The 24086-nt window shown below is 44.8% G+C and overlaps 1 protein-coding gene across 1 annotated transcript; it reads right to left on the bottom strand.

The window, feature by feature from the left end:
* Positions 1-547: 547 nt before the first annotated feature.
* Positions 548-14866, bottom strand: PTPN18 (protein tyrosine phosphatase non-receptor type 18). Its single transcript, XM_041767434.1, is given in 15 exon segments — positions 548-743; positions 941-1015; positions 1664-1875; positions 2543-2631; positions 2940-3026; positions 3111-3188; positions 3272-3338; positions 3732-3874; positions 4072-4134; positions 4712-4765; positions 4767-4781; positions 14145-14183; positions 14286-14381; positions 14460-14536; positions 14803-14866. Coding segments are annotated over 15 exon segments (1227 nt in total). The 3' UTR covers positions 548-675.
* Between the last annotated feature and the right edge of the window lie 9220 nt (positions 14867-24086).

Raw genomic sequence — 24086 nt, 5'->3', positions numbered from 1 at the left:
TCTTGCTGGGGCTGGTCTGTCAGGCTGTTAGTTGATTTCTCTCTCTGACTGGAGGTCCATCCTTCCAGCTGTGGTCTGTCCCTCTGAAGATCTGGCTGTCTTAGGTATATGGCTATCTACTTGTCCCAGTTGGGGGCCCATCTGTCTGCATACCCATCTGGGGATCTTTTTACCTGTTTGAAATCAGTCTGCTGGGTTGTTATACCTGGCTTGGATCTGTCTGAATGGTGACAGCAGGGTGGGGAAGCATCCATCAGTCTTTTTCATGGCCCACCCCTTTCTGTATCCAGCTGAGTATCTTAAGTGAGAGAGGTTCAATTATCGAGATGAACTAGTGCATTATGGACGATGGGGGCAATTTATAGAAGCCCATCTGTCCATCCTCTTCTTCACACCTGGGAGAACCTGCCTAGTCCCCTGGGGTTGGACCCATTCCTGATGTTTATTCTTGAATCTGTTCACTGCAGCCTTACCAGCCATTATCTTCCAACCACCTCCCCCAGCCTCAGGCTTCGAATGCTATAATCACTGGGGCAAAGCCCCTATATTTCCACCCTGAGAAACTTTTATTTTGATCCAGGACCAGCATTCCCATTCCCAGCACTTCACATAGCAGAGCATGGCCGTCAGCAGGGCAGGTGCTCATGGGGGGCAACAGGCAGGCAGCTTGCGCACTCACACCTGGCTCCAGTCAGCAGGGGGTTCCCGGGGCCCTTTAGGCCTTCCAATGCGCAGGTTGAAGCCTGGAAGAAGGGTTTCATGTGGAGACATGAGGAAGGTCGTCCTCAAGCCTCCAGGCCCTTGTGTGTGTGTGGGGGGGGGGCTGAAGCCACAACCACGGGACTCGAGGAGTGTGGGCCCCGTGCCACCATCCCTACGCCCCCAAATCCTGGGATTCAGTGGAAGCTGCGGAAGCCCAGCAACCCAGACTTTGACTTACCTAGCCCCCCGGTCTGAGGGCCGTCCACCACATCCTCATAGGCGTCCGGCCCGGCGGGGCTCTGGTCGGCAGGAGCTGTGGGCAGAACAACCCACCCCCGCCCCCACGGATCGACTCAGCCCCACGGAGCCCCGGCACACACTGGGGGCACCGCCCCGCGCCGCCGGGGCCTGGGGGGGGGCGGGTGTCGCCGCGGAGGGCTAGCCCTGGACCGGCTGGCGTCGCCACGGACTCGGGCCAGCGCTGGGCACTTCCGACCGTGGCAGGGGCCCTGGTCGGCGCGCCGCGCGGCAACTGCCCCAGAGGCGTGGCCCGGCCGGCAGCGCTGCGGGGCAGGGGACCCCAGCCAGCCGCGTCTGGGGCAGGGGAGGTGGGGGCAGGGGAGGTGGGGGCAGGGGAGGTGGGGCAGGGGAGGTGGGGGCAGGGGAGGTGGGGTAGGGGAGGTGGGGGCAGGGGAGGTGGGGCAGGGGAGGTGGGGCAGGGGAGGTGGGGGCAGGGGAGGTGGGGTAGGGGAGGTGGGGGCAGGGGAGGTGGGGGCAGGGGAGGTGGGGGCAGGGGAGGTGGGGCAGGGGAGGTGGGGCAGGGGAGGTGGGGCCCGGGGAGGTGGGGGCCGGGGAGGTGGGGGCAGGGGAGGTGGGGCAGGGGAGGTGGGGGCAGGGGAGGTGGGGCAGGGGAGGTGGGGGCCGGCCCTCCCGCCTCGCGCCGCGACCCGCCGCGACTCACCGCCGCCGGGCAGCAGCCCCCGCGCGTCCTCCGCGTGCGCCGGCGGCCTCCGGGCGCGCGGCCTCACCTGGCTGTACAGCGGCGCCTCGCCCGCGCCCGCGCCCCGCGCCCCCGCCCCCGCCCCCGCCCCGGGGCCCGCCGGCGCCCCGCGCTTCTGCACCACCGCGTACGTGTCGGCCATGGCGAGGCCCGGGGGCGCGGGCTCCGAGATGCTCCCGCGGGCGCGGAGGGCGGGGAGGAAGTGGAACGCCTGGGCCGGAGGAGGGGGCGGGGAGCGCGGCTTCCGTTCCGCCCGCGCGGCGGCCGCGGGGCCCGCGGAGCCCACGGGCTGGGCTCAGGGCTCTGCGCTCCGGGCCCGGGCTCTGCGGCTGCGGCGCCGGCCAGGCCGGTGGACGGGGCAGGCGGACAGCGCGCAGGTGAACGGGGCGGGGTACTGGTGTTGCGGGGGGCTCACTTCTGGGTAGACGTTTGAACCAAAGAATGAGGAAGTGGCACCTAAAGGGGAGGGAGGGATAGGCTCAAAATGGTGAGCTGGTCTCAAGGACGAGGGGCTGAAATCCGCCGCAAAGGGAGAGGGACCCTGTGTCCCCAGCACCTGACACGAGGCCTGACACGTGGGCAGCATCAAGAAATATTTGCGAGATTAATGACCGGGGAAGCAAAGAAAGGGCTAACCAGGGGCTCGTCTCAGAAGCAGAGGCAGTGGGATCTCTGGGATCAAAGTGTCCTTTGGGGGCTGGTTCCCCGACTCAATTCAAAGAGCCAGTGAATATTTGGTAGACTAAACATGGAAGGGCTGGTGTTTCAAGGGCAAGGGAAGGGTTAGCCTCTGAGGCTGAGAAATTAGGAAGGGAAGAATGAGGAGATGGAGCTGGGTACCTGAGGACCTCGCCAACTGGGCGTGGTGTGGTGGTAAGGGCCAGGGAGGTCTGGAAGGACAGGGCGTCCTGGTAGACGGGGGCACAATGCTGGGGAAAGACAGGAGGGGAGGGGTATGAAGCTTGGAGGAAACTGGCCAGACCCCTGCTGAAGGTGACCATGGACTCTGTGTGAGGGGCAGGGGCAAGGGCAGGGGTGGGGCGGGGGTGGGTGGGAGGATTGAGCTTAAGAGGAATAGTCTGATAAGGCAGCAAGGACGATATCATTGTCAGCCCTGCTCCCAGAAGGAGTCCATGGGCTAGATGCAATGATGGTGGCCAAAGACTTCTACTCTGGGTCCTGGTCTCTGAGGGTGTTGATGGTGGACAGGAAGACAGTAGGAAGGGGGCCTCGGTACCTCCTTGAAATTCTGGTAAAGAGGGTTGGTATTTTGGAGTGCTGAGAACATCTGAGCCACTGTGTGGTATAGAAACCTGTACTGCTCCTGGTAGGGGAAGAGGAATCATCAAAAAGGGAAGACAAGAGGAGGAGGGATGTGACCTTGGATTGGGGAGACTGAGCCTCTCACCTCTGTCTGCACAGCTGCAGGCCTCTGGTTTCTCATCTCCAGGACCACGTTGAAGAGGCTAAAGTTAGGTGGGATCATCTGGAGCAGAGAGAGCACATGAGCAGGACCTGGTGGGCATTGGACCTGTACTGCACATAACCACACACATGCCCTATTCGTACCTGGGTCAGGAGTAACTGTCTCACATAATCCACAGTGCACAGGACACCTGTTCACCCACAACCCACACTGACAAGCAAGAGTAAGTGTAAGCTTGGTCAGGACCTGTCCACAACCCCTTTATATGGGGCATTTGAAGTTGGGAGTGAAGGCCATAATGAAGGATCCCCTGCAGCACCTTTTGATTCTCAGAATCCCCAGATTACAATTTAAAAGAAAAAACTTTTTAATTGCTTATATTTTTGAGCATCAACTTTGTGCTTACTCTCCAGCAGGCAGTCTGTGCTCAATAAATGCTAAATTTCAGTTGATGCAGCATGAGCTAGTGTGGCTTCAGGTTTTTCAAAAGAGGCCCTCAAACTGTGATACTGACTTCAGGCCCTGCACTGACCTCCCTACTTCCCTCCCCCACTCCTAATCACCTCTGTCTCACCAGACCCCCATAAAACCCATTTCTTTAACCTGCAGTGGACACAGAGGGGGCTGGGGCCAGATCCCTGGAGGCAACGGGCTTCCTCCACCATGGTGAGCACATGTTCAGGATTGCTAGGGACTCCTCTGTCTGGCCAGGACATATATTGCAACTGATACACAGAAGGGCATTTCTGAAACACGGGAAAAGAGAGGCAGATTTTTAAAAAGCATGTATGGAGCATCTACTACATGTCAGACATCGTCCGTTTAAATCCAACAGGTAGTAACGGAGGAGATAGGTATTATTGCTAATGCCCATTTTACAAATGAGAAAACAAACAGGAAACAGCTCTGCCCTTATGGGAGCCTCCGCCTCCCCTTTCAGTACCTTCTGAAAAGTGACCTGGAGGGTCCTGAGCACAATGTCTGTATTCAGCCGTGTCTCCCTTGTCTGAGGATGTGGGGCAGGTGGGAAGAGAGAGAAGAACAAAGGTGCCAAAAGACATTTACAGCAAACAAAGCATTTCTGATTAAAAATCAAAGTCAAACAACATATTTTAAAAAATGCATTTGGCTCAAACGTCTTCCATGGCTTTCCTGAAGGAAACATTTGATAGAGGGGAGAAAGAATTGTGATTTAAAACTCCAACAAGCTCATTTATGGTGGGGGAAAAAAAAAGATTTATTTTGTTGTATGCAAGAGTTTTATTGTACTTATTATGTACCAACTATACATGACTTGAAGTGAGAGATTTTCTGGAGTTCTGAAATGGTAAAGGAAATAAGGATTTTAAGGACCTAACCAGGCATTTATATAACAGAGATAACCATGATCATAGTCAGAATGCAAAAGCAATGTACATATGGAGTTCTGACTATTTGCATGCTAATACCAGAGAGTGCCCTGCAGTGTGAGGGGGCTGTGGAAAAACTATTCATCCTTTCAGGCCCAATCCAAAAGCTTCCCTGAGAATCTTCTGTGAAACCTCCCTTCATAAAACACCATTCCCACCTTTGCCCCAGCTCACCAGGGTGATGCAAAAAAGCCCAATCTGTAGTGGTTCCCATTCTTGGGCCCAGAAAATGCTCACACTTTTTCTGCAAAAGCCAAGGGAGAAAGGGCAGGGAGTGAAGAGCAGTAGTCTGCTTTATAGAGTTCCAGATCTATACACCTACACCCTCACAGGACACCTCAGGCATTGCTGGTGGAAGCACATATAGCTGCAGCTTTAATGCATGCCAGCTGGCAGCGCCCTGTCAGATCAAACACACAGACACAGTGGAGACTTGAGCTTCTGACTATGTAGGAGGAAGACAGGTCAGAATGCTCTCATATCGTAAACAACTAAAAAGCTGGACAGAACATATGTGCCACTATTTTCAGACATTGGGAAACAGGCATTGCAGGATTGTTATTACTGAACAAAGAGAAACACATAGGTTAAATCTTATGACTGCCCCAGGTTACTGCCTAGAGGCAATCACCAGGCAGGACATGGAGAGTCCAATGATCCCACTGAATTGAGGAGCCAGAGATCATGGCTCAGGAAGGCCAAAGCATCTAGAATCGGAAGGGCAGAGTCCTGGAAAGAACAGAGGCATGCAAACAAAAGTTTAAAAAGTCCAGAGATCTGCATATGGTCCCCTTGAGTATTATTAGCTAAATAATAATCTGAGCATCATGAAACTCCATGAAGCCAAGCAAGAATAACTTCCCATGAAAGAATAACTAAGGACCTAAGATGAACATTTCCTGTAATTCAGAACAGGACAGAAATAATTTATATTCTCTCCAACCAGAGTGGAGAGACCTGATTGACTATAAGGGCATTCAATAGGGAACCAAGAAGGATCACATACATATTAGAAGTAGAGTGAAATTAGTTCTAGAGTAAAGGCCGCTCTAGACCTGCCCTACAAAAGCTGTAAAACAAACCTTAAAGTGATCAAACATCCAAAAGTAACTTAACTGTCTTCCAGAAAAAGTCCAATGCTCTTTAAAGGAAGACGATAAAATCCAGCAGTTACCTGCGTAAAATTAGAAATGTCCAGCATCCAATAAAATTACTAGACATACAAAGACACAAGAAAACATGATCCATAACCATGAGAAAAATATGTGAACAGAAGATCCAATAGGGATGAAGAAAGAATTAGACCTTTAAGCAATTAAAAAAAATATTTTAAATATACTTGAAGATGAAAAGGAAAACACAAACATAACGAAAGTGAAACAAAAGATATATATATATAAAAAAAAACCTAAATGGAGGTCTTTAGACCCCATTAGAGGGGAAAATAAAATACATGAAATAAAAAATTCACTGTAAAATAGCAGATTAGACACAGAAGATCAATAAACACAAAGATATGGCAATTGAAACTATTTAAAATGAAAAAAAAGGGATGCGTGGATGGCTTAGTGGTTGAGCATCTGCCTTCAGTTCAGGTCGTGATCCCAGGGTCCTGGGATGGAGTCCCGCATGGGGCTCCTTCCAGGGGCCAGCTTCTCCCTCTGCCTATGTCTCTGCCTCTCTCTTTGTGTCTTTCATTAATAAATAAATAAAATCCTCCTTAAAAAATGAAAAAAGAGAAAAAAATTACTAGGGAAAAATGAACAAAGAGTCAATTACCTGTGGAAATATACCAAATGGTATGCATAATGTATGCATATCTGGAGTCCAGAAGAAGGAGAGGAGGGAGAGGAGAACAGAAACTACATTTGATACTACACTTGATCTTAGCCAAAAGGATGAGAAGCGATGAGAAACTACATTTGAAAAAATAATCATTGGAAACTTTTCCAAATTTGATGAAACCACAAACCCACAAAGCCAAGAAAGTCAACCATAGAGAGAATAAACATAAGGAAAGCCATATGATCATGATCATGGCAGATCATGATCAAATTGCTGAGAGAGACAGAGAGAGAGAACTTAAAAGCATCACACACAAAAGGACATATTACATGTTAAGGAACAAAGACAAGAATGACAGAATTTTGTCAGAAACTGCGAGCCAGAGGTCAAAGGTGTGACATTCTAAAAATGCTGAAGTTAAAAAACCTTTCAGACAAACAAAAGCTGAGAGAATTTATCACAAACAAATCGGTACTGTGAGAAATATTAAAGTAAGCTGTTTGTACAAAAGGAACATAATACTAGATGAAATAAGGATGAACACAAAAGAATGAAGAGTATAGAAAAAGCAAATATGTGCCAAATATAAAGGATATTTCTTCATTTTTAATATTTTTTTAAAAGGTAATCCAGTGAATTTTGCCAAACAAGGAAGAATTAATAGCAATTATTCACAAATTTTTTCCAAAAAAAATTGAAGGACCATTTTCCAATATATTGTATGAGGCCAGTATTAATCTGATACCAAAACCAGACATAAACATCACAAGAAAAGAATGATACTAACCAATCTCATTAATACAGTCACAAAAATCCTCAACAAAATACCAGCAAAGGGTTATACACCATGACAAAATTGGATTACTCCCAGGAATGAAAGATTGGTTCTCTACATAAAAAAATCAATTAATATCATATACCATATAAATAGAAAATAAAATAAAAATACATGATCATTTGAATAGATACAGAAATTTTTTTTTATAAAATCCAACACCCTTTCATGATAAAAGTACAAAAGAAACTAGGAAAAGAAGGAAACTCCTTAGCCTGATTAAAACAACAGCAACACTAATACACACATCTACAAACAACACTAAACAAAATCCACAACCAATCCTTATATTTATGGTGAAAGACTGAATGTTTTGCCCCTAAAGTCAGGTTGCACTTGCCACTTCTGTTCAACTTTGTACTGAAAGATCTAGTCAGTGAAGATAGGAGAAAAGAAATGGAAGACAGGAGGGAGGGAGGAAGGAAGGAAGAGTATTGAATTAGAAAAGAAGCAGCAAAATCATCTCAATTTGCAGACGACATCATATTACATATGGAAAACCCTAAGTTTTCCACACAACCACACCCACACGATTAAAGCTCATAAATGAGTTCAGCAAGGTTGCAGGATATAATATCAATACAGAAAAATCAACTATATTTCTATATAGTGAAAACTATTTGTTTGCAATAAGGAAACTGAAAATGAAATTAAGAAAATTACTCCATTTACAATAGTATCAGAAAGTATAAACTACTTAGAAATAAATTTAACAAAAGTGCAAGATTTCTAAACTAAACACTATAAACATTGCTAAGAGAAATTAAAGAGGACTTAAATAAATGGAAAAATATCCATGTTCATGGAATGGAAGACAATACTGTTAAAATGGCAATAGCTCCCAAATTGATAGATTCAATGCATTCATTATCAAAATCCCAGAAGGCTTTTTGAAGATATTGGCAAGCTGATCTTAACATTAATACATTAACATTAATGAATGTGTCATAGATACCTAAGACCACCCTCACGTTTGATAATTACTAGCGGGATTCACAGGACTCCGCATAGAGTTATGCTCATGGTTATGATTTATTACAATGAAAAGATACAGAATAAAATCAGCAAAGGGAAAAGATGCACAGGGCAAAGTGAGGGAAACAAGGTTCCTACTTCCAAGAGTCTTCTCCCAGTGAAGTTGCATGCAGTGTGCTTAATTCCCCCAGCAATGATTTGTGGCAACATGTATGTATGTCCACAGGGAAGTTCATTAGGCAATCCGTCCCCAGGGTTTTCACTAGGGCACTCCATGCGGCATGCAGGCACCCTCTGATTAGCATGTATTGAAACTTCAGGCTCCCAGAAGGGAGAGCAGGTGTTCACATAAACCATACTGTTTATATAAACAGTTCTAGCATACGGAGCCACTTTTATTAGAAACCCAATTTCTAGGCAGGAGCTGATCAGTAGGTAACTAGGAAGGTCTTTTTAAATCATAAGCCTGCTATCTTACTCTTTTCTGCATAGCAAGTGACCCAGAAAAGTCAAAACGATCTTGAAAAAAAAAAAAGAAATTTTGGGACCCAAAATTTGGGTCACTCAGCAGTTGGGTGGCTCAGCAGTTGAGCGTCTGCCTTTGGCTCAGGGCGTGGTCCTGGAATCCTGGGGTGGAGTCCCATATCGTGCTCCCTGAGAGGAGCCTGCTTCTCCCTCTACCTATGTCTCTGCCTCTCTCTGTGTGTCTCTCATGAATAAATAAATAAAATTATTTTTTAAAAAAAGAAAAAAGAGATTTAGAGGACTCACACTTCTTGATTTCAAAACTTACTATAAAGTTACAATAATAAAAAATGTATAGTACTGGTACGAAGACATACCAATCAATGGAATAGAATTGAGAGTCCATAAATAAACCCTTACATTTATAATAAATTGATTTTATACAAGAATAACAAGATTTTTCAATGGGAAAAAGACAAATAACAAGTGTTGGTGAGGATATGAAGAATTTGAATCCTCATACATTGCTGATTGGAATGTAAAATGAGGGGATCCCTGGGTGGCACAGCGGTTTGGCGCCTGCCTTTGGCCCAGGGCGCGATCCTGGAGACCCGGGATCGAATCCCACATCGGGCTCCCGGTGCATGGAGCCTGCTTCTCCCTCTGCCTGTGTCTCTGCCTCTCTCCCTCGTTCTGTGACTATCATAAAAAAAAAAAAGGAATGTAAAATGATATAGCTGTGGAAAACAGTTTGACAGTTCCTCAAAATATTATGAATAGAGTTACCACATGATGTAACAATTCCACTTCTAGGTATATACCCAAGAGAATTGAAAACATACTTCTACACAAAAACTTGCACACAAACGTTCATAGCAGCATTATTCAAAAAGTGGAAACAAGTCACATTCTATAAACTGAATAAGTTTAAGAATAACTTAAATGAATAAATAAAATGTAATAGATACATTCAATGGAATACTGTTCAGCAATGAAAAGGAGTTAAGTACTGACACATGCTATAATATGCGTGAATTTTAAAAACATGCTAACTGAAAGGATCCAGTCACAAACACAACATATCATATGATTCAGTTTATATGAAAAGTCCAGAGTAGTCAAACCTATAGGGATGAAAAATAGAGTAGGGGTTACCTACGGTGGAGAAATGGGGAGTAATGGCCATAGATACAAGATTTTTTTGTGGGGTGATGAAAATGTTCTAAAATTTATTGGCAGTGATGGTTACATAACTCAGGAATATACTAAAAACAATTGAATTGCACACTTTCAATGGATAAATTTCATCTTGATAAAGGTGTTTTTAAAAAGAGATTATTTTGATTCAGTCCCAATAGTTTTTGCTTTTATGTCCTTTGCCTCAGGATACATATCAAGAAGGATGTTGCTATGACCAATGCCAGAGAAATTACTGCCTGTACTCTCTTCTACAATTTTTATGGTTTTGGGTCTCACATTTAAGTATTTAATCCATTATGAGTTTATTTTTGTGTATAGTGGAAGAAAGTCATCCAGTTTCTTCCTTCCTTCCTTCCTTCCTTCCTTCCTTCCTTCCTTCCTTCCTTCCTTCCTTCCTTCCTTCCTTCTTTCCTTCCTTCCTTCCTTCCTTTCTTTTCTTTTCTTTCTTTCTTTCTTTCTTTCTTTCTTTCTTTCTTTCTTTCTTTCTTTCTTTCTTTCTTTCTTTCTTTCTTTCTTTCTTTCTTCTTTCTTTCTTCTTTCTTTCTTTCTCTGTGTCTTTTCTTTCTTTCTTTTTTGCATGTAGATACCTAGTTTTCCCAGCACATGTATTGATAAGACTCTTTTTCCCATTGCATATTCTTGCCTCTTTTGTTGAAGATTAATAGATTAATTGACTATATACTCACGGGTTTATTTCTGGACTTTCTGTCCTATTCCATCGATTTATGTGTCTATTTTTATGGCAGTAGCATAGTGTTTTGATTACTACATCTTTGTAGTATAACTTAAAATCTGGAATTGTGGTTTGAATCACATACTTTGGATAGTATGGACATTTTAACAATATTTCTTCTTCCAATCCATGAGCATGGAATATCTTTCCATTTGTGTCATATTCAATTTTCTTTTCTTTTTATTTTTTTAAATTTTTTTATTTATTTATGATAGTCACACAGAGAGAGAGAGAGGCAGAGACACAGGCAGAGGGAGACACAGGCTCCATGCACTGGGAGCCCGATGTGGGACTCGATCCTGGGTCTCCAGGATCGCGCCCGGGCCAAAGGCAGGCGCTAAACCGCTGCGCCACCCAGGGATCCCCTCAATTTTCTTTTATTCAGTGTTTTATAGTTTTCAGTGTAAAGGTTTTTCACTTCCTTGGTTAAGTTTATTCTGAGGTATTTTATTATTTTTGGTGCAACTGCAAATCGGATTGTTTTCTTAATTTCTTTTTCTGCTGCTTCATTATTAGTATATAGAAATACAATGGAATTCTGTATATTGATTTTGTATCCTGCGACCTTACTGAATTCATTTATCAGTTTTAGCATTTTTTTTTTTTTTGGTGTAATCTTTAGGGTTTTCTATATATAGTATCATGTCATCTGCAAATAGTGAAAGTTTTACTTCTTGCTTACCAATTTGGATGCCTATTATTCCTTTTTTTATCTGATTGCCATGGCAAAATAAAAAGCTTCTGTTTAATGAAGGAAAGAAACAAAACTAAAAAAAAAAAAAAACCCAACCTATTGAATGGGAAAAGTATTTGCAAATATATATCGGATAAAGGGTTAGTATACAAAATACATAAAGAACTGATTCAACCCTACAGCCAAAAACCAAATAATCCAATTTAAAAATGGACAGAAAAAAAAACAGAAAAAAAAAAATAAAAATAAAAAAAATAAAAATGGACAGAAGACATCCAAATGACCAAAAGACACAAGAAAAGATGCTCACTCAACATCACTCATCATCAAGGAAATTCAAACCAAAACTACAATGAGAGGGACACCTAAGTGGCTCAGTGGTTGAGCTCCTGCCTTCAGCTCAGGTTGTGATCCTGGGGTCTTGGGATTGTGTCCCACATTGGGCTATCCACAGGGAGTCTGCTTCTCCCTCTGCCTATGTCTCTGCTTCTCTCTGTGTGTCTCTCATGAATAAATAAATAAAATCTTTTAAAAAAGTAAAAGAATGGAAAAATATATCATGCACACTTTAGCACAATTTAAATGGCTATAGTAATATCAAAGTACACTTCAGAAAAGGAATATTAACAGAAATAGAAAGGAACCTTTCATATTGGAAAAGGGATTGATTCATCAGGAAGACATAATCCTAACTGTGTATGCACTCAATTACAAAGTTTTAAAATAGCTGAAGTAGAAACTGACAGAAGTGAAGAGACAAAAAGATAATTTTAAAATTAGGGACTTAAACATTATTTTAGCAAATAATAGGGCAAGCAGCCCCCCCCAAAATCATACAAACAATAAGATTTGAATAATATTTGTCCTAATTGGCAGTTATTGAACAGTTGGAGATCTCATCACTCCTCTCTTAGCAATTGATAAAACATTTAGAGAAAAGAAATTAGGAAAGATTTATAAAATATAGTAAAGATACAAAGAATATAAACGTGTCTTTCAAAAAAGACACAATACATTTGACTGAATTGATATTTATAGAACACTCCATTCAACAAAAGCAGAATACACATTCTTTTCAAATGTACCCAGAGTATTTACCAAGATAGACTATATTCATAGCCATAAGACCAGTCCAGTATATTTAAAATGTTTTTTTTTAAGATTTATTTATTCACTCATGATAGACATAGACAGAGAGAGAGGCGCAGAGACACAGGCAGAGGGAGAAGCAGGCTCCATGCCGGGAGCCCGATGCGGGACTTGATCCCGGGACTCCAGGATCGCGCCCTGGGCTAAAGGCACGTGCCAAACCGCTGAGCCACCCAGGGATCCCCTATTTAAAAGGATTGAAATCATATAAAGTTGTTCTTTGACTACAATAGAATTAAGTAAAAATTAATAACAGGAATACACGTGAGAAAGTCCTCAAATATTTGGAAACTAAGTACAACCGTGATCAAATACCATGAGTCAAAGAAGAAATCACAAGGGAAATTAGAATATATTTTGAACTAAATGAAATATAAGATACAATGAATATATCAAGTTTGTGAGATATAGCTAAAGTAGTGCTTAAAGAAAAATAAATAACATTAAATGCTTATATTTGAAAAAAGAAAAATCTCAAATCAATGATCTAAATTGAAGAAACTAGAAAAGTAAGAGCAAATTAAACCTAAATAACCATTAGGAAGGAAATGAAAAAGATGAAAAGTTATTAATGAAATAGGAAATGAAAAAAATAGAGAAAATGAATCAAACCCAAAGTTGGTTCTCTGAAGAAAACAACAACAACAATGACAACACAACAACAACAATTGACAAATCTCTAACCCAAAGATGGCTGACATTTTCTATAAAGGGCCAGATAATACACATTTTATACTTTGCAAGCCATTCAATCCACCAAAATTGCAACTACTGAATTCTACCATTTTAGCATAAAAGCGGGTATATACAATATACAAACATATGAGTATGGCTGTATTCTAATACATTTTATTTACCAAAAAAGGCAGCAAGATAGATCCAGTACAACAGCTCATCTTTAGCCAGACTGATGGGAGAGATGGACAGACAAATCACAAATTACCAAAATCAGGAATAAAAAAGGGGCATCACTACAGATTGTACAGACTCCATGATCAGCCATTCATTTCTGGGCTGTACTTACCCCACCCCCATCTCTGTCTATTGAATAGGCCAGAATGTAGAAATCATGTGCCTTTGATGTTGATATGCATTTACTGGTAACTAATGTATGCTAACAGACAAAACAAAGATCTCTGAACTCCTGGACTTATCTTCTAATCAAGAAGATAGAGAATAAACAATGTGTAGATTATAGTATATGCTAGAAGTGATAAGAATTGTGAAGAAAAAAGGAAAATAGGACAAGGGAAGGAGAGTTGAAGTGCTGGAAGCTTTAAATGGTGTAAAATCCAGGAAAGTCTCACGGAGGAAGTAGCATTTGAGGAAAGATCTTAAGGTGGTAGTAGAGCAAGCCAAGGAGAAGAATGTTCCAGGCAGAAGGAACAGCCAAGGCAGAGGCCCTGAGACAGAGCCATCCCTGTCACATCTGAGCAACAGCAAAGGCCAAAATGGCTAGAATGAAATGAATAAAGGAGAGAGAGAGGCAAACACAGAGATCAGAACTGTACCAGGGACAGCTTGGTATAGGGCCTTATGGTCTATGGTACAGACTTGTGGTGGGAAGACCAGCAGTAAAGGGGTTGTGAACACTGCAGGGATGAGCACCATGAATAAAAGGGGGAAAAATCAACAAAAAATTAAAGAGAGCAATAGAGGAGTCACTACAAGAATTGGTCCTTTTGGACCCGGGATTAGGGAGTTGCTAGCAAGATTTCTCTTGCCTCCTTCCTGCACAAGGAATGTATTCTAGAGGGCTAAGAACACCTACCTGCCCATTCTCCATTTCTCGACATGCCATCAAGATTACCTAGACAAGAAAGGGGAAAGAGGAGTGATTTGGGTTAGGGAATCGGTTAGGCCAAGGGAGGACTCCAAATGTTAGCTTCACTTTACCCTCCCCTGAGCTGACCTTGACCCCAAACTCCCAGACCAGGCGCCAAAAGTCTAGTATGCTGTGAGGCAGGGGTCCTTGTGTGGCAATATAGGCCTGGCTTCCATCAGTGCCCTGGTAAAGGCTAAGTTCACCACCAAGATCTTGCTGTCACCCCTACCATATCCATCCCTCCCTGACTCCCAGCCTGACCCGAATGAAGTTGCCATTGATGTAGTCGCCATGTCCCTCCTCCTGGAGCAGGGAGAGGATCACTTGTGTCTGATCATCTGCCAGTGGGAGAGGTGAGAAAAGTGCTTTGGGATGACAGAGGCACCAAGGTGCTGACAGCCTCCTGGATGAAAGCCAGCAGGATTATTGCACACCCTGCAGGTATCCCACCTGGGTGCATTCATGAGTTGCTTAGGAAGAAATGTAGCCATTGCAAGGATCTGAAAGGGAATGTGCTGGGAGCATACTAGGGTGGACTACACTGCCATGGGGTGGAGGATGTGTGCAGAGCTACACTGACTCTCTCTGGAAGTCCCCAACTTACACGGCAACACATCTTTGTTTCCATGCTGCTGAGCGGGCAAGGATGTACTGGAGGAAGTCACCATGAGCCGAACCCAGGGGAAGGAGGAGAGAGGAAGAGGGGGGCCAGGTCAGGGTTCTTGGGCTCAGAAGCACTTGTAGGGATACAAGGTACCTGGCCTGTGAGAAGTGAGTGCAGACTTTCAAGATAGCATGGTGCCTGGGTAATAGTAGTGATACAATAGTAACAGCAACTCAGAGCACCTTCCCTATGCCAGGCTCTGTGCTAAGGACATTGGATCATTACAAAAGTCACCCTAAGGCGGGGGGGGGGGGGGGGGGGGAGTAACGACTATGATATGATTGATGTGCCCACGGTGTAGGTTAAGAAAACCTACATGGTTGAGTAACTTGCAGAAAGTTCCCCCTCCAGGAAGTGCAACAGTGAGGATTGCATTCAAACCTCCCAGCATCTACCCCTTAAACATTCAATCTGTGTTACATTGTATTGTAAACAATTGTAACATAATACGTATTTAATAGAACAAACATGATTGGTATATGATCTATATGACAATATACAATGCATATAAATTATAATGTATAACGTTATTTTTGTAACAAAATATTACAGATACTTTGTTACTGTTCGATTATTATAATTCGTGAAATGTATTTCCATCAGCAGCAGCTATTAAAAATCAGACGATAATAGAAAATACCTACCAATGTCTACGACGCTGCATTAGCATTCCTTACGCATGGCTTGCATCGTGGCATAGTAATGTTTAGAATATTTATAACTAGCGACATAGGCTCCTACAAAGTGAGCGCTCAAGAAGTACTAGGCGTTTTTTGTTGTTGTTGTTGTTGTTTTACCCACACCAGTTCCTCACACCACTTTAGTCTTTATCGCGTTTTACCCAAGGAGACACTGATGTCCCAGGACCCAGGTGAAGCACCCTAGCCCGGCATCCACACTACCATCCCTCGTCCCTCCCCCCCACCCCGTGGCAGGGCTTCTTGGTTCTTTTCCCCTGACCCCTTCTTCCCCATGACCGCAGACGTGATCACCGGGGCGCCTGCGGAGGCCCGGGGACTGGTGTGCACTCAAGGGCGGGCCTGCCTTCCTGCGCCGCGCCAGCGTCTCCAGCCCCGCCCAGCAGCCGGACTTCTCCGGGAGCTGGAAGAGGGCACAGGGGCCCAAGGGCGTGTGCGGCACCGCCAGGTTGGGGAGGGGAAAATGGACGTTGAGACGAGGAGAAACCCCTGGATGGAGAGAGGGAGAGACAGAGAGACAGAGAGAGAGTCCACCGGGCGGCTCCTGGCTCCGCGGGCCGGCGAGGTCCAGGCCAGCGGGAGCGCCCGGCGGGGTCGCGGGCTGCTGGAGCGCGGGGGGCCCGGACCGCAGGCCCCGCCTCCGACCTCGGGACCCGGTGGAAGCGCGCAAAGCCGCCGGGGCGCGCGGGTCGGCCAAGACGTCGGCGGCTCGGCCTGGTACCGCCCTGAGGCTCGGGGCCTGGCGGCCGCAGTCCACACCCTCCCTCCGGCCGGGAGAACTGGGTCCAGCGCAAGTGCTTCCCTCTTTCGGGGCGCCGGGCATGTGGGTGGAGTCCGGACGATCCCCTGGATCCTCCCTCCCCAGACCCTCCCAGGCAGGATCCGCTCCCGGGGCCCACCTCCGCCGACGGGGCCCGCGCTGGGCAGGTGGCCGTGCATTCTCGCCTGGCCTCCCGGGTCCAGCGTCCTGGAGCGGTCGGCAGGGCTTCCGGCCAGAGTGGCCGCGGCCGCCCGCCCCGAGGCCCCTGGGGTGGGGGCGCCCCTCGCGCTGAGGGCAGCGGCGGGCCCGAGGGGGGGCGCGGGAGGTCGCCGCGGGCGAAGCTGACCCCCAGGCTCTGCTGCTTGGGAGAAAGGCCGGCTGGACGCGCGATTTTCCTGTATTTCCTGAGGTTCCTTTTTCTGGGTTGTGCTAAGAGGAGCTGGGGGCACCAGGATCCTGTCTTACCTTAAGGTTCTCAACCCGCCTAACCCTGCCAGAAAACAGAATCGGGGCCATAGAAGTGGGCTCCAGGGGGAAAGATGTTCTCGACGCTTTCAAAGAACTTCTATTTTCTGTCTCCACACCCTCGCCTTCAGAAAATGGGCGGGAAAAGGCCAGAGGACACCTGTGGACCAAGTTTCCTGGGGCGCTAAGGGGAGGCTGGAGAAGACAGAGGAGCGTAGGGGTCCCACTCTTCTGGGGGCGTCACTGGAGGGGTGACTGTGCAGTCCACTTTGAGACTGTATAGGTGTCCAAGATTAACCCACGGGGCGCAGTGTACCATACCTAATTGAGGAGTCAACGGAGTCACTGGTTGTGTATTTAATTCATGAGGGGATTATCAGAGTGTTAAGATAGGGATGGGGAAAGCCTTTTCTTCAAAAAGGCTTTGGTCGGGATCCCTGGGTGGCGCAGCGGTTTGGCGCTTGCCTTTGGCCCAGGGCGCGATCCTGGAGACCCGGGATCGAATCCCACGTGGGGTTCCCGGTGCATGGAGCCTGCTTCTCCCTCTGCCTGTGTCTCTGCCTCTCTCTCTCTCTCTCTCTCTCTCTCTGCGTGTGACTATCATAAATAAATAAAAAAATTAAAAAAAAAAACAAAAAGGCTTTGGTCTTTGGCTTTGCTGTTTCTGGTCTCTGTCCCAGCTGCTTAACTCCATGGCAGTGTGAAAGCAGCCATAGGCAACATGTAAAGAAATAAGTGTGACTACATTCCAATAAAACTATTTGTGGACACTGAAATTTTAATTTCGTGTAATTTTCATGTCACAAAACATTCGTGTGTGTGCGTGTGTGTGTGTGTGTGTGTGTGTGTGTGTGTGGCCTGATGCTGTGGTTTGCTGACCCAGGTTTAAGTAACAGAAGTCAAAGTGGATGATCAGTGGGGATGTTTCATTTATTGAGGGGTTAGGTGGAATCAGTATTTATTAGTTTCATCTCTAAGGGCTCAAAGATGGTCAAGTGATCACTGAGGATAGATGTGTATAGTAAATTCATTGGAGGTCAGTGAGAGTTCTTTGGATGTTCATGGGCAACTGTCATCAGATATGAAGGCAGCCATTGGAGGTCAGTGAGGGACAGTGAAAGTAGCTAAGGGCTATTGTGATTTGGGGTGATAGGAATTCAGGGTTCCTACTCAGGGCACAATAGCATAACTCAGTGAAATCATTGAGATTTTGTGGATGGTAATGGGTTTTTGGAGACTCAGGGAGGTGGGATACAGAAGTATCACGAAACTTTTGAGAAGATATGGATGTTCAGGGGAGGAATCATGGACCCTCTAGTCCTTGAGTACTCATGGGTACTAATGGCAGTCATTAGGGACTAGTGGATACCAGAGTAAATGAAGAAGAGTCACTATGGGATTGTGAAACAGTTTGTGTAGACTCTGGTTAGTGGATGTCACTGGAGGTTAAAGGTCACTGGACACTCGTGGTACCTGGAGAGCAGATGCACCATTGAAGGGTCATTGGGCCACCCATATCATCTATGGGTGGTGACTGGGGGGCAGAAATGCTGACCCAGAAGTTGGGGTCTGGCCAGCTGGGGATCTTCTGGCTAGTGACTGAGGGTCTGTATATCCAGTGGGGGGGATGTATCTATCTGTCCACCTGGCTTTTGGGGGGCATGTTTATCTTGCTGAGGGCCTAGCTTTCTCATAGGCTGGGGTCTCTCTTACTGTCAGAAGCATTACTGTCAAGCGGTGGTATAGCTGGCTAGTTGACTGTGTAGGTGGGGTATATCTCTGCTGGAGTAATGTCTGTCTATTCGAGGGGTGGAGTGGTCTACCTTGAGGGATTTTGTCTTTTGGTTGGCTAGGGTCACCTAATTGTCGGGCACCAGGGGGTGTCCATGTGTCTGATCACAGGTCTTTCTGGATTCCTGGATGGACATCTTCCCATTTGTTCGAGAATCTGTCCATTTGTTTGGCTGTCTGTCCCTCTGGAGTCTGTTTGTCTCTCTGGGATTTTGTCCATCGAGAAGTCTGTCTAGCCAGGGGTCTGTGTGTCGGTCTGTTTGGGGATCTGGTTCAAAATCTTACAGCTTATGAACAGAGTGGCTGAGGCTGGAATGACTGTCTTTTTGGTTGCATGTTCACCCTAACTCCATGCCCCACTCTGATTGTTTAATCTGCCTGCCCTACTGACTATTCCTCTATGTCTCTCCAGATACCCAGATACTCCTGGCTAGCAATCTACTCCACCCAGTAGGGTCCTGTGGAGGATGGGAAGACCGGTGGGAGTGCCTCTAGTAGCCCAGGCCTGTCCCACCTCTCCCTTCTCCCAGAGAATTGCATGCTGTGTTCATACAGTGGGATTTGGTGCTAATGGCCCCTTAGTGGCGGCAGTCCTGTGAAGTGGGAGCAGACGGCACTGCCCCCAGAGGTCCTAAGTACCCTGATGCACACATTCCAGTCTGCCTGTTTGCCAGCTCAGAGCGCTCACTCAACAGAACCAAGTGGCCTGGGTGCTGGAAGGTGCTTGGGTAAACTTTCTTAATCCTGAGGAACTCAGGCTGAGCTGATGTTGCAAAGAGAAAAACTGCAACTTTACAATGGAAAAACAGTAGATACCACCTTAATCCAGGGAGCTTGTTGGGAGATACGGTGAGGCTATTGATAGTACTATACCATACAGTTCTGCTCTGGCTTCCTTTTTTATAGAACAAAAACGGGGGGGAAGATATTTGAAAAAATTCTCCCGCTGCTCCAGTTAAGACCCCACAGGCTGGGTGGGCCGACCTGTTGGTCCACCCACACCTGTGGTGTGGTGTAACATTGTTCCCAATAGGGGCAGCTCCTGCAGCTAACTGCGTTTGGGAGGGCACTTTCCCCAGACTGGCCCCACTTCTTCCAGGGCAGATCCTAGGTATCTTCTTTGCTTGGGGTGAACTCCACATGCTATTAACATGTCTTTGGAGGAAATAAACTCAGCCTTGGGCTCTCTGTGCCAACAGCTCCAACTCCTACAAGCTCTAGGCATAGAAATGCTCTGACAGTGATGCTGGTAACATTCTGGGGCTTCTGGTCAGGTCACCCTACATCCTTGGCTTGCAGCTTTCCCAACCAACTTTAGCTCAGCACCACCCCCTCCCCTCTTATTTGGAAAAGACCAACTAGCCACATTCTTTTAAACTTAGTCTGGCTGGAATCCTGCATAACTAAGGGTTCTTCTGTGGGTACTGAATGCAGAGCCCATGGCATCACAACCAAAGGGAAGTATGGATCTTCTCCATCAGCTGCCACTCTATAAAACCAGAGAGAAGTTAGTGCACATCTATGCCTAGGTAAGTATTAACATCTCTGGAAGGATTCCTATAATGAGACCAAGAGCAAGGGCAGGAAGCATCTCATGCTGCTGCAACTGCAGCTCGGTGTTCTAAAGTTCTAGCTGATGCACTGTGGCAAGGAGAAAAAGAGAAGGGTCTGTCAAAAATACTGTAACTGGCATATGGCATAATCAGCTAGAAAGTTCTAGAAAATCTTATGAAAAACCATAAAGGCTTATAAGAAAATTTAATAAGGTATCCAGCTGAAATATAATACCCACACATCACACATATACATACACAAATCACTTTCCTATATACCAAGAAAAATAAATTTGAAACTGTAATGCAAAAAAGATCTCATATTAATTTCTTGAAAAATAGGCACCAAGTTCCAAACTGTTATTAAATTAATAGAGCTAAACAATGATATTAATGTCTGCTATCATCAAAAAAAAAAAAAAAAAGACACCCGCATATTATCATCCTCCTGGTAAAAGAACAAAACTCCACCAAATATTCTTCCCAACAAAATTTAAATCTGTACCTGGTTGAGCCCTTAGATCTAAATATTAATTTTGAGGAAATAGAAGGGCACAGAAAAATGTCAAATGACACAAGAGGGACAAGATGAGAGACATCCAGACTGTGGAAACACTGTAAGACAAACCAGTTTCCTAATTGAGTAAATTACAAGGAAAAAAATTTAAAGAGAGAGAATTCTATAGGTTAAAAGAGACTTAGGATGTATACACAAATGCTTATGGGAGTATTATTCTTAATAGCCCCAAAGTAGAAACAACTCAAGTTTCAGAAAGTGATAAATGGGTAAATAGAATGTGGCATATCCATACGATGGACAATTACCCAGCAGCAAAAAGTAATGAAGGACTGGTGCTTGCTATGACAGGGATAAGCTTCGAAAACATACCACTGAGTGAAAGAAGGCAGTCACAGACACACCACAGATTGTATGATACCATGCATATGAAATGTCCAGAATAGGCAAGTCTATGGACCAAAAGTAGATTAGTGGTTGCAAGGGCGGGAGGACAGAGGGATGTTGGGAGGGGAATGGGGAGTGACAGCTAATGGGTATGATGTGTCTTTTAGGAGGACAAAAATGTTCTAAAATTAGATTGTAGTGATGGTTACACAATCCCGTGAAGACAAAAAGGTTTAATTGAATATATTTTTTTATTGTAGGACATAAATGAGTGAACTGTGTGATATGTGAATTATATCTCAATAAAGCCATTTAAAAAGAGTAAGTGACTTTTCACTCATTCGCAATGAATGGACCTAATTTGGATCCTCAGGGAAAACTCAACACTAACTGTATATTTGAAACAACATATTTAAAATATGGAATATTTTGGAATAATTGGTCCCTTAGGTGTGATAATGGTAATGTTTTCTTGTTGAGTCCTTATCTTTTAGAGATATGTACAGAAATATTAATGGGTGAAATGACAGGATGTCAAGGATTTGCTTCAAAATGAACAAGTGAATGGATATAGGGAGTAGGTGGGGCTATGAAGGAAACCAGACTGGTCAATACTGAGATGGGCTCATGGACTTACTGTATGGTCCTCTCTGCTCTTGTATGTTTGAAATTTTGCACAATTAAAATATTTAAATCCATCAATATAGAGGTGAACAACCAGTTCTATAAAGAGAGCAAATAGGTCAGAAAATACAAACACATACAAATAAATGGCCAATAGTATTTGAAAAGATGCATAACCTCCATCATAATTAAAGAAATACAAATTCAGTTAGGGAACCATTTTGCATCTAGAGCTTGGCCAAGATGAAAAGTCTCATAGTACCCAGTGCCAGCAAGGACACAGAAACAGGCACTCAGATCTATTGACAGTGGCAGGGACAGCCTCTTGGGAGGACAACTGAGCAGCATCAATGATCATTTTAAAGACAAAAATCCACTCATAGGCAGTTATTCATCATATGTACTCAAATAAGTATACAGAGTTACATTCAATGATGTTTTTGAAGCAAGGTTTCTGGTAGTAAAAATAGAAAGCACCTTGAATGTGCAGCCATTAAATAGGAGGTGGATCTACATGTACTGGATATCCTTGATAACCTAGAGGTATCTCTGAAAGAGATCATTAAAGGGAAAGACAAGAAGTTTCAGAATGGTGTACACAGCATGATTTTTGAGTTAAAAAAAATACCATGGGGCAGCCTGGGTGGCTCAACAGTTTAGCACCGCCTTCAGCCCAGGGCATGATCCTGGAGACCCAGGATCGAGTCCCATGTCGGGCTCCCTGCCTGGAGCCTGCTACCTCTGCCTGTCTCTGCCTCTCTCTCTTATTAACAAATAAAATCTTAAATAAAAAAAAAAAAGAGTGTCACCTTTAAAAAAATACCATGAAGAGAAAACGTCTGGCCATATTTTTTTTTTTTAAGATTTTATTTAATTTTTATTTATTCATGAGAGACAGACAGAGAGAGAGAGAGAGAGAGAGAGAGAGAGAGAGAGGCAGAGACACAGGCAGAGGGAGAAGCAGCCTCTGGGCTGAAGGCAGCACTAAACCACTGAGCCACCTTTTTTAAGTCAACAGTCCATAGCTTCTGGAGAGTATGGCAGGATTGTTGGGGGCACAGGAAGGAAGGTGGTTTATTTTTCACTGTGCACTTGTTTTTTTATTTATTATTTTATTATATAAATATAAATTTATTTTTTATTGGTGTTCAATTTGCCAACATATAGAATAACACCCAGTGCTCATCCCATCAAGTGCCCCCCTCAGTGCCCATCACCCAGTCACCCCCACCCCCGCCCACCTCCCCTTCCCCCACCCCTAGTTCGTTTCCCAAAGTTAGGAGTCGCTCATGTTCTGTCTCCCTTTCTGATATTTCCCACTCATTTTTTCTCCTTTCCCCTTTATTCCCTTTCACTATTTTTTATATTCCCCAAATGAATGAGACCATATAATGTTTGTCCTTCTCTGATTGACTTACTTCACTCAGCATAATACCCTCCAGTTCCATCCACGTCGAAGCAAATGGTGTGTGTCGTTTCTATTGGCTGAGGAATATTCCATTGTGTACATAGACCACATCTTTATCCATTCATCTTTCAATGGACACCGAGGCTCCTTCCACAGTTTGACTGTTGTGGACATTGCTGCTATAAACATCGGGGTGCAGGTGGCCTGGCATTTCATTGCATCTGTATCTTTGGGGTAAATCCCCAGCATGCACTTGTTTTTTAAACATGAGGGTGTGTTACTTTTTGTAATTTAAAGAAATATCGTTATTGCAGTATCTGCAACATCTTTAAACTCTTTAACGCCAACCAGACAAAATCAAAGTATCTCCCTCGCGTTCCAGAAAAACTGGGCAGAGAATCCAGAAGGTAGCTCACAAAAGTGAGATCAACAAGTAAATGAAATGTCTATGCACAGTAGCACTAAATTCTCCCTTCTTCCTGGATCCCCACTGCACTGTTACCTCCTGCAAAGGACCAGTTGAATGTTTATACTCCTGGAGATAGATAATACAGTTCATACACCAGATCGGGGCCCTTCCCCCTTCTGCACACTGGTAGCATATCACATATGGCATTTCACCATGCTTTTATCACTTTATCTTGAGGTGCTCTTCAGTGGCTGCAGTGTTCCACTCAATAGATGCATCCTAATTTATGTAACTTCAGCGCTAATGATGGACCTTCAGGCTGTTTCTCTGCTTTTGCTGCTACAATGTTACAATGGTATAGATCCTTGCATGGGGACCACTGTGTACATGGTATGTACATTGGGCACATTCCTAGATCTGGCTACTGGATCAAAGTAGGAATTCCAATCTGATAAAAAACGGTCCCCAGCTATAAACTTTCTGATAGTAAATATCAGAAGGCTTAGACTTGCACATCTCCTTGGATCAGGAGTATATTCCTAGAAAGTCCACTTCTAGGAATGTACCCTAAGGAAAGAATAAGGTTAAGATATTCCACTGCAGCCAGCTTAT

This window comes from Vulpes lagopus, chromosome 8 (assembly GCF_018345385.1).
Source record: "Vulpes lagopus strain Blue_001 chromosome 8, ASM1834538v1, whole genome shotgun sequence".
Taxonomy (NCBI): domain Eukaryota; kingdom Metazoa; phylum Chordata; class Mammalia; order Carnivora; family Canidae; genus Vulpes; species Vulpes lagopus.
Note: the sequence above shows the minus strand (reverse complement) of the source record. Positions and strands in the feature narration are given on the sequence as shown.